Genomic DNA, 15169 nt, shown 5'->3' on the forward strand with positions numbered 1-15169 from the left:
GTGGCGCCGGCTGCGCCCAAGTCTCCTGCGCTGCTGCGCCCAAGTGTCCAGCGCTGGATTTACCGTGTTCGTCACAACGAACGATTCGGTTCACAGTGGATGTCTGTCTGGAAGAAACAAGAACATACAGAATGTACACCTGTCCTGCTAGTCATTTCACCCCCAGTCTGCTTCCCTAGTAAAATGATTCAAATGATTTGGTTCAAAGATCTGGATCTTTTCAAGGATCCGATTCGAATCATCCGAATCCTTGAAAAGATCCGGACTTCCCATCACTATCCTGGAGCGGCTGTTCTATCAGTATAGATAAAAACAGTATAGGAAAACAGTGCACCAAGAGCCGCATAACGCGGCTCAATCTGACGTCCAACTTCAACACCACCATGTGTTGCGTTAGGGGCACGTTATGCGACCATAACGTCCCCTAAAACGCAACGTCTTGGTGTGAAAGAGGCCTAAAGGTTATTATGCTGTTGCGTATCTTTTAGAGCAGAGATGAAGTTCTGCGTTCAGAACTGCTTTAAAGAATAGTGGCAATGGGCGAGCTGAATTTTCTTCTGGCTCATGACTTCGTTTTCTAATAAACTCTGAAGCCGCAGGAGAGAGCTTCAGAAAGCAGTACAATTCTGTCTATTTATACGAAGCGGCGGTACATCGCTACTGTAATGGGCAGAAGCCGCTGAATCACCATCACGATGGAGGCCGGCCTATCACACAAAGCCATTAGCATCCTCCTTCCAATACTTCTGGCTTTAGTTTAGAAGAGTGAGCTGCACTGCATTATGCATAGCCCCGTCCATTAATCAAGCAAGATCAATGTCGGCAGCAGAAAAGTGGAGAGGATGATGTCTGTAGGTCACGTTTAAAAGGAATTTCAGATAACAGCCCTAAAACGCGGCAATTACGTTGTACTTTACTGTAAAAGCACACCAACAGGCACAGGTCTAAAAACTTTCCAACAGGCAGCTCAGCAGGCAGAGGGACAGAATGTTTTGCCTGGTACACACAATGAGATTTTCTGGCAGACTTACTGCTGGATCGATTATTTCCAACATGTCCAATCTGATTTAGGATCCATTTGCCGTTCATTTTTATGGAAAATCGAAGTCCAATCAGATTGGACACATTGGAAATAATCGATCTGGCAGTAAATCTGCCAGAAAATCTCATTGTGTCTGTGCACCAGGCATTATTGCTTTGAGTTAAATGAGACTTCTGCAACAAAAAATTCTGCTTAGAAATGCTGGCTCTTTGAATTTAAAGTCCTATTAAAAAAGGCTTGACCACCCCCTACCCAGCCTGAAGCAGATGCAGGGCCTGCCCACCCCCTACCCAGCCTGAAGCAGATGCAGGGCCTGCCCACCCCCTACCCAGCCTGAAGCAGATGCAGGGCCTGCCCACCCCCTACCCAGCCTGAAGCAGATGCAGGGCCTCCCCCCCCCCCCCCCCCCAAAGTCTGATGCACATGTAGGACCTGCCCAACCCGGACCCAGCCTGAAAACATTTTTCACTGTATTCAGAGCTAAAATCTATTTTTCCCAGGAACTGAATCGTTAACTTGCAATTATTTATAGCTGTTTGACTGTATTTGTCTTGCAGGCTCTTCTCCAACTACCAGACTAGTGAAGCGTAAGGCAAATCCACAGAAGCTCCTGGAGGCTCGGAAGACAGGCAAGCACATCACAGCGACAACGCTATCCGCTGCCGCCAAACACAGGCTACAAAAACACAGAAAAAAAGTCAAGTCTGGCACAAAAGGAACTTCAAAGCGAGAACTCGGGGCTATAAAACCGCAGCACCTGCACAACCAGATGAACAGAATACTGCATGACAGAGGAAGGTGGGGACGCCACTATTGTCACCTGACCATAGAATTCAGACCGACAACAATACACAACCAGAAGAAAACAAATAGCAATTTATGGGAAGAGTAAAGAACTTCACTATCATTTCTATTGGCCAGACCTGTGGAGACTGGCATATATGATGGACGTTGGGCACATCTGCTGCCACAGGCTGGGAGAGGCAGCGGTACTATAGAGAAAATAGCAGCCAATTTACCACGAGATGGGTGTGTGCAGTTCAAATGCCAGACCGGTTGGGTGTGAGCAGAGACCAATAGTAGAATATCCGTAATCACACTTTAAAGGAGTTATCAGGCAATATCAAGAAAATAAGTGCTACTTACCCGGGGCTTCCTCCAGCCCCAGGCTCCCAGCATGTCCCTCGCCGCAGCTCTGCACGCAGCTGTTCGCCGCCTCTGCCTCCCGGTACCCGGCGTGACGTCAGGCCGACCTCCAGGTCAATCACCGCCAAGTGGACCGCAGCATACTGCGCAAGCGCAGAACTACTGCGACTGCGCTCCGGTCCACATGGCGGTGATTAGAGGTCGGCCTGGGGAGCAGGAGGCAGCTGCGGTGAACGGCTGACTGCAGAGCTGCGGCGAGGGACATGCTGGGAGCTTGGGGCTGGAGGAAGCCCTGGGTAAGTACCACTTATTTTCTTGATATTGCCTAACAACTCCTTTAAAGAGAATCTGTACTGAGAAAAGCTTACATAAATAAAAGTACCAGCCTGTTTGTTGTCTTCTACTAGCTCCCTCTGTGACATTTTCGCCGCTCTCGCTGCTTTCCTGGTGATAAAATCACTGTTTTATTCATTGTTTTTGTAAACAATAAAGATGGCTGCCAAACAGGAAATACATCGTCAGAGCAGGTGCCTGTTTGCAGAAGCTCCTCTCAAATGTGACTTGATTGCTGGAATGTTACTCCCATGTGTTGCCTTAGCTGCTTGTCTGAGATCTGCACTGATCTCTCTGCACTTACAGCTGTTTGTGTTTCTCAGCTCCAAGAACCTTGCTGAGATGCTGGCTGTGAGCAGAGACAAGCCTGTGACTCATACACACACAGATGAGCCAGCAGGGGGTGTGCATAACTTCTCCCTATCACAGCAGAGAAAGTGCATGCCTCTGTCTCAACAGTCGAAGTCGGGGCAATTTTGGGTACCCGGAGGCGGAGTTGGAGTCGTTGATTTCATAAACTGAGGAGTCGGAGTCGTCTGATTTTTGCACAAAATCGACAGCCCTGTTGAGTATTAGACTAAGGAGTCGGAGTCGAGGAGTCGGAGCCATTTTGGGTACCCTGAGTTGGAGTCATGGTTTCATAAACTGAGGAGTCTGAAGATTTTTGTACAGCCTCCACAGCCCTGTCTATTACAGAGACAGTGCAACTAGAAAAGGCTGCAGTAATCCAGACCCCATTAGAACAGGTATAGGAACTTATAAGATAGAAGAAATAAGGCTGAACATTTTGTTACAGAGTCTCTTTAACCTCCTTAGCGGCAGGGCTGTGGAGTCGGCAAAAAATCCACCGACTCCGACTCCTCAGTTTAGGATTCCACCGACTCCGAGACTCTTCTAATTTGCATATTACAATCTTTTTGATTGAAAGGATGCAACATAAAATGCATCTCTTAAATGCCAACGCTTAGGAATTTTAGAAAGAGACAACTGAAGTGAGAGGGATATGGAGGCTGCCATATTGATTCCCTTTCAAACAATACCAGTTATCTTGCTATTTGGCTGATCTTCTGCCTTTAATACTTTTAGTCATAGACTAAAATTAGTCCTTGGTAAGAGTACTTGTAAAAAGGTAGACAGGAACAAATAACATCTATTAGGCCCTAGGCAATGTGACTGTGGGTACATGTAAGGGTGATGTGCAGGTGCTGCAGGGGAATAAGGAGATTCTTCCTCTATTACACATTCTTCATGCACAATTTGAACCAGGTTTATGGGTGATAGACAACACCTCTGTGTTCAATGTGCACAACATTCTCAGTGGATTCCCTGCAGCTCTGTGGGGAGAGCATAGGTAGAGTATAGTACTACTGTGTAACAAAGTAAGCCTGAGACAGATGAAATTAAAGAGACTCTGTAACATTAAAAATCTCCCCTGGGTGGTACTCACCTCGGGTGGGGGAAGCCTCCGGATCCTAATGAGGCTTCCCACGCCGTCCTCTGTCCCACGGGGGTCTCGCCGCAGCCCTCCGAACAGCCGGCGACTGTGCCGACTGTCAGTTCAATATTTACCTTTGCTGGCTCCAGCGGGGGCGCTGTGGCGACTTTCTGCACGGAAATAGACGGAAATACCCGATCTCCGTCGGGTCCGCTCTACTGCGCAGGCGCCGGAAACTTGCGCCTGCGCAGTAGAGCAGACCCGACGGTGATCGGGTATTTCCGCCTACTTCGGCGCCGAGAGGCATCAGAGCGCCTGCGCAGGAGCCAGGAAGGTAAATATTGCGTCACAGCTGTACGGAGGGCTACAGCGAGACCCCCGAGGGACGCAGGACGGCGTGGGAAGCCTCATTAGGATCCTGAGGCTTCCCCCACCCGAGGTGAGTACCCCCCAGGGGCCGTTTTGTCGTTACAGTTCCTCTTTAAAGTTGTATACACACCTGGGGCTTCCTCCAGCCCCCTTCAGGCTAATCAGTCCCTCGCTGTTCTCCTCCGCCACCTGGATCTTCTGCTATGGGTCCAGGAACTTGAGCCAGTCTGGCGTAGTGCGCATGCACACACTCCGCCGCCGGGAGCGTACTACACCTGCGCAGCACAATTGCGCAGGTGCAGAATGCTACTGGCTGTGGAAGTGGCACATGGCTGGACTGCGCTGACTGGCTGAATTACCGGGACTCATAGCAGAAGATCCAGATGGAGGAGGACAGCGAGGGACTGATTAGCCTGAGGGCGGCTGGAAGAAGCCCCAGGTATGTATAAAACTTTTCTTTTCATCCTTCTCAGGTACCCTTTAATTCATAGTCACCAAACCAAATTTTAACAACATATCAAATTATTTAATTTCATGAGCAAAGAGAGTGCGTACATTTGCATAAAACCAGCATCAACGCAGAATTATTTCCATCTCATTGACCATCTCTATTAGTGACACAGTTACTAATCCAACTTTATTCTTACAGCAGAGATGTCATTTAGGAGATATATATATATCAGTGTTCTCCCCAGGCTCTTTTAGCCGGGTGCTCCACCCGGCTAGTTTTGATGACCACCCGGCTGTCATTGGCTCACCTCCTGCTATACTATAAGCAGACTTGTGCAGAGAAGCACCGGCCCTGCATTCTATCATCTTGCCCCACCCGGCTACTTTTTCATGCCACCCGGCTGGAAAAAATTTCTGGGGAGAACACTGCTTGCTTATTGTATATTCATTAGCTGCCCTCCTCCCAGAGTCTTCAGACACTCCCACTGAGGTGTATACTAACAACTGCACTGTCTTTTACACATCCAATCAAGGAGTCACCTCAGCCTTGCTTGAAAATACAAGTGAGCAGAGGTGTTTCAGATAAGCAGCTAGATAGGGAAATAAATGGAAGAGGAGGAATATATTATAGATATAAAGAACTCCCAGCATGCAACTGAATGGCAATGGCTATTAAAGGGCCAGTGCCCCTAAACTATGTGATAACACTAAACCATAATAGCAGAAAAAGTTTTGAAAGTTTTGAATGCAGGATTAGTATCTTTATCACTTAATACACTCAGACCAGTTGCTGTTGAAATTTGATTTTTATGGTGACAATACCGCTTTAACAAATAATCACTACACTCCATTATTATGATTATTATTGTACTCCACTGCGCTTTGCAACACCTCAGCACAACCTGCACTGCATTGAAGTGAAGGCATCTTCAATGACTCCCTATCTGGCATCCTGTCCTCCCTCTCCAATTATGATCTGCATCCATGTGGGTGCGGTGTTGCTGCTAAATCACAGGATTCACTTCAGGTAGTCAGAGAGGAAGGAGAGATTTATTTTGGACAGCGATTTACAGAGATCGATCACCCACCCACATTGTAGTATTTCACCTTGATCAGATTTCTGCAGAAATGTTATTACAAAAAGTACATGAACCACATCTCCCGCTAGTTTTGTATTGCTCCATGCACAGCAAAAGTATGCCAACAGATACATCTAATACTTGGTACACACTATGCTTTTTTTGGTAGATTTTCGATTTAATTATCCGGTCGATTTCCCGCTCGATTCTCTTATCTTTTCTTATCCATTTCCATTCACTTCTATGAGAAATCGGCAAGAAAAACGATATAAAAAAATATTGGACATGATGGAAATTATCTATCGAACCATCTATTGAACACAAAATTGTATGGTGTGTACCTAAAATAATACGGTGTGAACTGATCAGATGGGTGCCTATGAAACATCACTAGTTGATAAGGAATTTATCTAGCGCCGGCATCGCCCATATTACTTTACAAAGTACACGAAAGCTGGGTATATACTCATAGATTGCCACCCAATGTTCCTAAAAGTGAACCTCCGGACTAAAAATCTACTCAGCAGACCTGAAAAGGCTTGGTGTTTCTTTAACAGTTTCACAGCATCAGAACTTTGTTTTTCTTACCAAAGCCTCATTTTTAGCTGCATTTTTAACTAAGCTCCAACCATCACAGAAAAAAAGCCCGGGCTTTTTTTCCCTGATGCTGTGCAGATCATGATGGGATTTCCTATGTTGTTATTCATGTTGCCTAGCAACTGGGAGGGGTGATTAGGACACAGGACAGTTGGAACTGTGTCTCATCCTCCCTGTCACCTTCTTTCAACCAAAAAGATGGCTGCCATCATGAAATCAAACATTTGCCTGTTCTTTTAAAGAGACACTGAAGCGAGAATAATTCTCGCTTCAGAGCTCATAGTTAGCAGGGGCACCTATCCCGCGGCTAAACGGGGGTCCCTTCACCCTTCACCCCCAACCCCCCCCCCCCCCCCCCCCCCCCCCCCCCGCAAAATCAAAATCATCGACCAAATTGTTCGTAGATTTTGCTGCTCCTAGAGGCAGGGTTAACGGCTGCAGCCCTGCCTCCAGTCGCATCTATCAGCGGCGCATCGCCGCTTCTCCCCCGCCCCTCTCAGCAAAGGAAGACTGAGAGGGGCGGGGGAGAGGCGGAGATATGCGCTGACAGACGCGCGTGGGGCAGGGCTGCGGCGGTTAGCCCTGCCTCAATCCGGAAGAGATACCCGGCTGCATGGAGGGGATTTCGGGGGGTAAGGGACCCCCGTTTAGCCGCGCGATAGCGGCGTTTTAGCAGGGGCACATATGTCCCTGCTAACTATGAGCTCTGAAGCGAGATTTATTCTCGCTTCAGAGTCTCTTTAAAACAGTGTGGGTGAGGGCCCGTTTCCACTATAGCGTTGCGAAATCGCCGGCGAATCACCGCAGGCAAATCGCATGCGGGTGCGATTCCGCATGCGTTTTTGCCGCGATTTCGCATAGGTAAGGCTGTATGCGAATTTAACCATGTCACTGCTTGTGTAAATTAACATTAATACCTATGCGAAATCGCATGCGAAATCGCAGCAAAAAACGCATGGGGAAAACGCATGCGATTTCCCTATTAAATACATTGCGTGCGATTCGCCTGCATTCCACACGCAGGCGAATTCTGAGGGCCCTACCCTGCAGATTTTTTCTGCACAGAAAAACGTGCGGGGAAACGCACAAGTGGAAACAGTCCCATCCACTTGTACTGACTGTGCGAATCCGCATGCGGGCAACGCATGCGGATTCGCGATAGTGGAAACGGGCCCTAAGAGATTATATTACCTATCTATTTTAATTTACATAACTAATGTAACTTAAAGGAATACTATCGATTCACTTATTTTTTTTAATTGACACAGGAATTGTTTGGGAAGTGCTGCTAAGTACTGGTGTATACATTTTAGTAGCAACTTCTGTTTACTGTTATCAAAATACTTTCATACTTTACTGACGCCAAAACTGACAGCAGACTGAGCCATGAGGAGAGGGGAAATTCCCCTCATACTTGATCAGTTAACTCTATGTGTAGCTCTGTGTGTGACAGAGAAGAGAGCTCCCAACAGCTGCAGCTCCTGTGTCCTGTGTTTCTGACTGACGTGTCTGAAGAGAGCAGAGGAAATGTAACTAATTGTCACAGCTTTTTCATACTGTTTTTGCTTTCAGAGTTTGATACGTTTTATATTTGCTTTCTGTAGTGTGATATGCAACTCTGGCTGTGCATTGAAGCCCCCTTTCTGCAATTGATTTGTCCCAATATAGCTAAATCCCACCCTCAAATTACAGCTTTTGCCTCTGATATTTAACATGAAAAGTAGGAAAATGTTTACACAGCTACTTAGACATTATTTGCACACTGTCATTTTAGAACACTTGGGAATCGATAGTATTCCTTTAATGACAGTATGTTTGTTTAGGCTGTAGATCCTCTTTGAAGAGAACCCGAGGTGTGTTTAAAGAATGTTATCTGCATACAGAGGCTGGATCTGCCTATACAGCCCAGCCTCTGTTGCTATCCCAAACCCCACTAAGGTCCCCCTGCACTCTGCAATCCCTCATAAATCACAGCCATGCTGTGCTGTGAGGCTCTGTTTACATCTGTAGTGTCAGTCTCAGCTGCTCCCCCGCCTCCTGCATAGCTCCGGTCCCTGCCCCCGTCCCTTCCCTCCAATCAGCAGGGAGGGAAGGGATGCAGGCGGGGACTGGAGTTCTGCAGAAAACGGGGAGAGCAGCAGACTGACACTATAGAGATAAACACAGCCAGCTCTGACAAGCTGTTTGTCAGCAGCGTGGCTGTGATTTATGAGGGATTGCAGAGTGCAGGGGGACCTTAGGGGGGTTTGGGATAGCAACAGAGACTGGGCTGTATAGGCAGTATAGGCAATAATCTTCAAACCCACCTCGGGTTCTCTTTAACGAACACACATCACATCAATTTTTTTTTACTAGATTCCTACAGCGAATTTATTGATAATCAATCAAATCAATGCAACGTTAAGCCAATTGTCCACCAGTCCTGCCGATCTGACTTAAGTTTTTCGTCCTGTGTGATCTAAACTTTCGGGGGTGAAATTTTTACATTCTGGCCCTGGGTGCAATGTAGCTTAGAAACTGCCCTGCCCCCAACCAACAGTGGAAGTGTTGTGGATGTGTGAGTAAACCCCTAAAAAATTCAGAGGGCTTCCCCCTACTGACATAATTATGTAACTTTCCCCCCTTATTACAGGAGAGCGCTGGGCTTCTTCCAGCTCCCTGAAATCCTCCTGCTCCCTCAACGTCATCCCACGCTCAGCCGTTCCTCTGCTGTCTCCTTCCGTAATTCAGACGACTGACAAGTTGGCTGGCCACAGTACATGTGTGGTGATGGCCACGCGCGTCCTCTATCGTGTTCCCACAGCTGGGAACATTCTGTGCGGTAGCAATTTCTGCTTACTGTGCAAGAGCAGAGCGCTCAAGGCAATGGGAGTGCGATAGAGAATGCGCACAGCACCTGAGGAACAGCGGAGTGCAGGATGACAGCGAGGGACCAGGAAGACTTCAGGGGGCTGGAAGAAGTGCCGGGTAAGTTATTGGCTGTTGACAATCTCGTTAGCTGAATTTCCCCATGAGGTTTCCTGCTGTATCTGGCTTCATACAAAGCTTGTCATTTACCAATTTGTCGTGGTAGATCAGTAAACAATGCTGATGGATAGCTCTATGCACTGAGTTCTCAGCAGAGATGACCTAGAACAATTGCCTCAACCAAGGATTATCTACCGTATGTAGGCTGCTTTAGGCTTGGTCCACATTGGTTTCAAAACAAAATGGGCCCAGGCCAAAACCCAGAGCCACTGATACAAATGTCAAAAATAGCGTCCGTCTCCCCCCACTTCAAAAACGTATCCGTGGGCAAACCGCTTTTAAAAACTGAACGGAGGGTTCGGATTTGCATGGTTTTCACGGGCCCCGGATACACGCAGGGGTAGTGAAACCCAATGGAAAAAACGATCTCGCTCTTCACAGACAGCTTTGGACACAGAACGGATCAGTTTCCAGTGCCCAGCCCTGGATAGGGAGGAGGGCGTCATGCTGGAGGGGTAGCAGGCAGGAAAAGGGGCAGTGGGCACAGCGGCGGGGAGGGGGGGTTGGCCCACCCCCCCTAACCTGGGTCCCCCCTTCCCCGCTCCCCCTCCAGCTTGTTTATTTTAAAATCAATCTGGCAGCGAGTGGCAAGTAGCATCCTTACGACCTCAGCCCAACCGACCACTAGGTCCAACCCAGACGGGACTGAGCACCCCACACTCGGGACACTTCCATCCTTACGACCTCACTTCCTTGCGTTCCCCCCGGTAGCCACGTCACGTCCTGCAATGCCGCCTCTGTACTTCAGTGGGCGGCATTGCAGGAAGTGACGCGGCGAGCAGTGAAACAAGGAAGTGAGTGAGTTCCCCGCCAGATTGATTTTAAAAGAAACTTGCTGCTCCGACCCCTCTCCCTGCCGCTGTGCCCGCTGCCCCCCTTCCTGCGTGCTACGCGGCCCCCTCCCCACCCACAGACAAATGCAAACGGATCTGAAACGTATGCTGCAAAAGGGCAGCATGGATCTATTTGCGTTCCGGTTTAAGAAAACCGGGGCCCAGACCACGGATTGCGTTCTGCAACCGTGCCTAGTGTGGACCGAGCCTAAAGCTGCGTACACACGCCATACCAGATGCAACAACGGGTCCACCGGACCCTCCCGCTGGGCGTTTTTTTAGACGACAGTAGCACGTGTGTAAGCGCTGTCAGCGGACTGATAAGGCTGTTTCTGATTGATCCGGTCAGCTCAGCGGATCGTTCAGAAACAGCCTTATCAGTCCGCCGACAGCGCGTACACACGTGCATACTGTCGGCTAAAGACCACGCAGCGGTAGGGTCTGGCGGACCCGTCGTTGCATCTGGTATGGCGTGTGTACGAGGCTGTACTGATAAATCAAGATGCCAGGTCATAAATCATCTAAATCTGATTATAGCAGTGAAAAGAGCCTCTGCTAATTCCAGTTCCCATTAGGCAAAACCTTAACCCATAACAAATACCACATCAGATAAAAATGTGCACTATTTCATACTTTTCTGATTAAAAAAAATAATAATAAATATACTTTAAAAAAAATCTATTTATCAGGAAACTCAATATATATAAATAAAACAATGACAGTGATACACAGTACATTCCCTTTAATGGAAGCATTGCTCTCATAGTGCTGATCTGCTGCAGGGCATGCTGGGTCTTGTAGTACCCCTGCACCATCTGCCCTCTATAGAGCCGCAGCAGTCAGTGGCAGCGCCCCCCGCAGGCTCATTACCTAGTGGAGGGCTGCTGGATAGGGTCAGGCTGGGCGCCATGCTCTCTCCCTCTCCGGCTTCGGATCCCGCAGTCTGCCACGAAGCTCCTGCACTGAATGAGAAAGAGCTCAGGCTTCCGGCACGCACTGAGCGCACTGAGCGCAGCTGTCAGCCTGCCCGGCCCCCTCACCATGACGCAATCGCACTTCCGGCGCAGCGCCGCCGCCATCTTTGTTGCGGGAGAAATTACTGCAGTTTTGCTTGTGAGCGTTCTGCTACCATAACAACGCCCTGACCCAGTGCCCGGAGCCGCCGCTGGGGGCGCGCGTTCTAATGGATCACGTGGAGGGAGACTTCTGATGCAATCCTGAGAAACCACTGCGCAACCGCAGAGCATCTCTGATCGTGTGCTGTGCTGCTTATTTGTGTTCTTTTATAATATTGGAGGGACAGTCCCTATTGTGCCCCATGGCCTTACTTTAGTTTACTTTCTTTGGGTACCTGAAGCAAAAACAAAAAAGAAGATAGAAAAGACAGCTAATTTCAATGCAGCGCTGCAGCGATCACTTGGGCACCGCCATAGGCTGTAATAATTAGGCTGTAATAATTATTAAGGATATAGGGGGCTTATCGACTTATTAGAAAAAAAAAATAGGTAATTCAGGCCGCCGGCAATAGTCTGCCTCCATATCAGGGCTGTGGAGTCGGTACAAAAATCTTCCGACTCCTCAGTTTATGAAATTCCGACTCCGGGTACCCAAAATGCTCCGACTCCTTAGTCTAATACTTAACAGGGATGTGAATTTTGTACAAAAATCAGCCTACTCCGACTCCTCAGTTTATGAAATCAACTACTCCAACTCCGACTCCACAGCCCTGATCCATATTACGTGTCCTCCATGAGTTGCTACAACTCAGAGGGATAATAGCATTAACACCACCCCGAACTCTCAGCAGGTGCAGGGTGAGCCGTCTTTTGGCTTCACGCTTTGCCTAAATTTGACTTAAGTGCTTTCAAATGTATACTGTTATAAACCTGACTAATGAGTAGCTGTTGGATGGTCCAGAGGCTGCTCCGGTCTATCTACAACACTCCGTTACTCCACTGGAACCCTTTTTCACAAAATTTGACATTAATGGTGAATATTGGGTTTGGCTGCATTCACCTCCGTGTACAAACGTGGCTGCACTGTATCCTCCAGAGCACCGCGGCTTCCTGCGACCCCTCCTCATGAAGCAAGCAAACTTCTGCCACAGCGCAGTTGCCTGGGGCGTAACTACAATTCATTGGGCCCCCCCAATGTTCATACCCCTTCCCTTGCCTCCCCTTGGTGCCTTATGTGGCCTAGCGGCCCATCTCACAAGGGTTACAAGTGTGGCCATCATGATCTTCACACCTATAACCAGTGTGGCCACAAAACACCTGATGGCTTCCCAGGGGCGTTTCTAGGGTCCTTGGAGATCAGTGGCACCTGTGGGCACCAGGCGCGCAGCAAAAAATGGGCGTGGCCATGCGGTGAGTGGGCGTGGTCATGGGTGGGGCCAAATGTACATGAACTTAGCAGCGGTGTAAGCTACGGATAACGGGCCTGCCCATCGAAATATTGGACGGAGCCCCCTGTCCTTTATTTCGATCATTTACAATCAGTATAGGCATAGATCAAAGATGTATACGCACATACAATTTTGATTGGTCAATCACTGACCCCCAATTTCCCACCCCCGTGCAGTAAGTGGGCCAACAGACAATGAATTTTATGAACAGAGCTAAAATTGGCTAATCAAAATTGTATGTGTGTACCAGGCTTTACAGCTAATACTGTACATACTGAAAGTAGCAGGGATCAGCATACAATACAGCTGGTTTACAATCAGTAAAGGCAAAGAGTAACACCTTACACTGTACACACTGGAGGTAAATCAGCACACAGTGCAAGCACTAGAGAACAGCGTATACTGTACATACTGCGTGCCAGGGAGCCCCTTTAGGGAGTGAGTGCGTGCCAGGGAGCCCCTTTAGGGAGTGAGTGACAGGGAGCCCCTTTAGGGAGTGAGTGAGTGACAGGGAGCCCCTTTAGGGAGTGAGTGACAGGGAGCCCCTTTAGGGAGTGAGTGAGTGACAGGGAGCCCCTTTAGGGAGTGAGTGCGTGCCAGGGAGCCCCTTTAGGGAGTGGGTGCGTGCCAGGGAGCCCCTTTAGGGAGTGGGTGCGTGCCAGGGAGCCCCTTTAGGGAGTGGGTGCGTGCCAGGGAGCCCCTTTAGGGAGTGAGTGAGTGACAGGGAGCCCCTTTAGGGAGTGAGTGCGTGCCAGGGAGCCCCTTTAGGGAGTGGGTGCGTGCCAGGGAGCCCCTTTAGGGAGTGGGTGCGTGCCAGGGAGCCCCTTTAGGGAGTGAGTGAGTGACAGGGAGCCCCTTTAGGGAGTGAGTGAGTGACAGGGAGCCCCTTTAGGGAGTGAGTGCGTGCCAGGGAGCCCCTTTAGGGAGTGGGTGCGTGCCAGGGAGCCCCTTTAGGGAGTGGGTGCGTGCCAGGGAGCCCCTTTAGGGAGTGAGTGACAGGGAGCCCCTTTAGGGAGTGAGTGAGTGCCAGGGAGCCCCTTTAGGGAGTGAGTGAGTGCCAGGGAGCCCCTTTAGGGAGTGAGTGAGTGCCAGGGAGCCCCTTTAGGGAGTGAGTGAGTGCCAGGGGAGCCCCTTTAGGGAGTGAGTGAGTGAGTGACAGGGAGCCCCTTTAGGGAGTGAGTGAGTGACAGGTAGCCCCTTTAGGGAGTGAGTGAGTGACAGGGAGCCCCTTTAGGCAGTGAGTGAGTGACAGGGAGCCCCTTTAGGGAGTGAGTGAGTGACAGGGAGCCCCTTTAGGGAGTGAGTGAGTGACAGGGAGCCCCTTTAGGCAGTGAGTGAGTGACAGGGATCCCCTTTAGGGAGTGAGTGCGTGCCAGGGAGCCCCTTTAGGGAGTGAGTGCGTGCCAGGGAGCCCCTTTAGTGAGTGAGTGAGTGAGTGAGTGACAGGGAGGCCCCCCCTCTAGCCGCCGCCGCTCCCCCCCCTACCTCTCAGCAGACCCCAGGATCAGCGGCGACCCGACCAGATGTACGAGCGGGCGCTGGACGCACCCGCTCGATATGCGGAAGTGATGTCACTTCCGCATATCAGTGCGGGCGCTGGGCCCTAGCGCCCGCACGATTGGTCGCCGGCTCGCCGCCTGATCCTGAGGTCTGAGACTGTCAGTGACGCGGCGGCTGGAGGGAGCCGCTGAGTCTTGACAGAGGGGGCGGCCGGGCGGAGATCCGTGGAAAGATTGGGGGCACGTGCCCCCCTAAAACAGGGCTAGCGACGCCCCTGTGGCTTCCTATTCAGTCCAGAATCAGATTCAAGATACTGTGTTTGACCTACAAATCTGTCCACAAAACCTGTCCAACCTACATTTCTGATCTTACTCAAAGGTACACACCTAGCCGCTCACTCCGCTCTTCCAATGAACTTCGCCTGACCGTCCCCCGCATCACCCAGTCCCATGCACGCCTCCAGGAGTTCTCAAGAGCCGCTCCAACACTATGGAACTCCCGACCTACACCCATTAGGGCAGCCCCCTCCTTCAGCATCTTCAAAAAGGCCCTCAAAACTCATCTTTTCACTCTGGCCTATTACCCCTCACAAGTGCTCTAAACCCACAGCTGAACTCTGGTCCCCTACCTCTCGTGTCCCTACCTCTCCCTCTAGATTGTAAGCCATTGGGCAGGGTCCTCTTCCTTTTGTGTCCTACCTGATCATGCACCTCCATTACTGTGCACCCATGCTATGCATCTGAGTGACCCTAACTTGCCTAATTTCCATGCTCCCCTCCAGTGACTGACTAAGCATTACCTTATGCTCATACTGTGCTGCATGATCTGGTCTTTCTTGTATTCCTGTATTGTCATATTGCTGTATGTCACCCCTAAATATTGTCTGTAACCTAAACTAATGTCCAGCGCTGCGTAATATGTTGGCGCTTTATAAATACAATAAATAAATAAATA

At 49.5% G+C, this 15169-nt stretch overlaps 1 protein-coding gene across 3 annotated transcripts in view; it reads right to left on the bottom strand.

Annotated features, from left to right (window-relative positions):
- Positions 1-11325, bottom strand: part of EPRS1 (glutamyl-prolyl-tRNA synthetase 1) — a 147568-nt gene extending 136243 nt beyond the window's left edge. For 2 of the 3 annotated variants that reach the window (XM_068232916.1, XM_068232915.1), the window contains exon 1: positions 11182-11324. In XM_068232916.1, coding sequence (XP_068089017.1) covers positions 11182-11221 — 40 coding nt within the window. In that variant the 5' untranslated portion in view covers positions 11222-11324. Of the gene's footprint in view, positions 1-11181 lie in introns of all 3 variants that reach the window. The other variant, XM_068232914.1, reaches the window with a different exon arrangement.
- Between the last annotated feature and the right edge of the window lie 3844 nt (positions 11326-15169).

Source organism: Hyperolius riggenbachi, chromosome 4 (genome assembly GCF_040937935.1).
Source record: "Hyperolius riggenbachi isolate aHypRig1 chromosome 4, aHypRig1.pri, whole genome shotgun sequence".
Classification (NCBI taxonomy): domain Eukaryota; kingdom Metazoa; phylum Chordata; class Amphibia; order Anura; family Hyperoliidae; genus Hyperolius; species Hyperolius riggenbachi.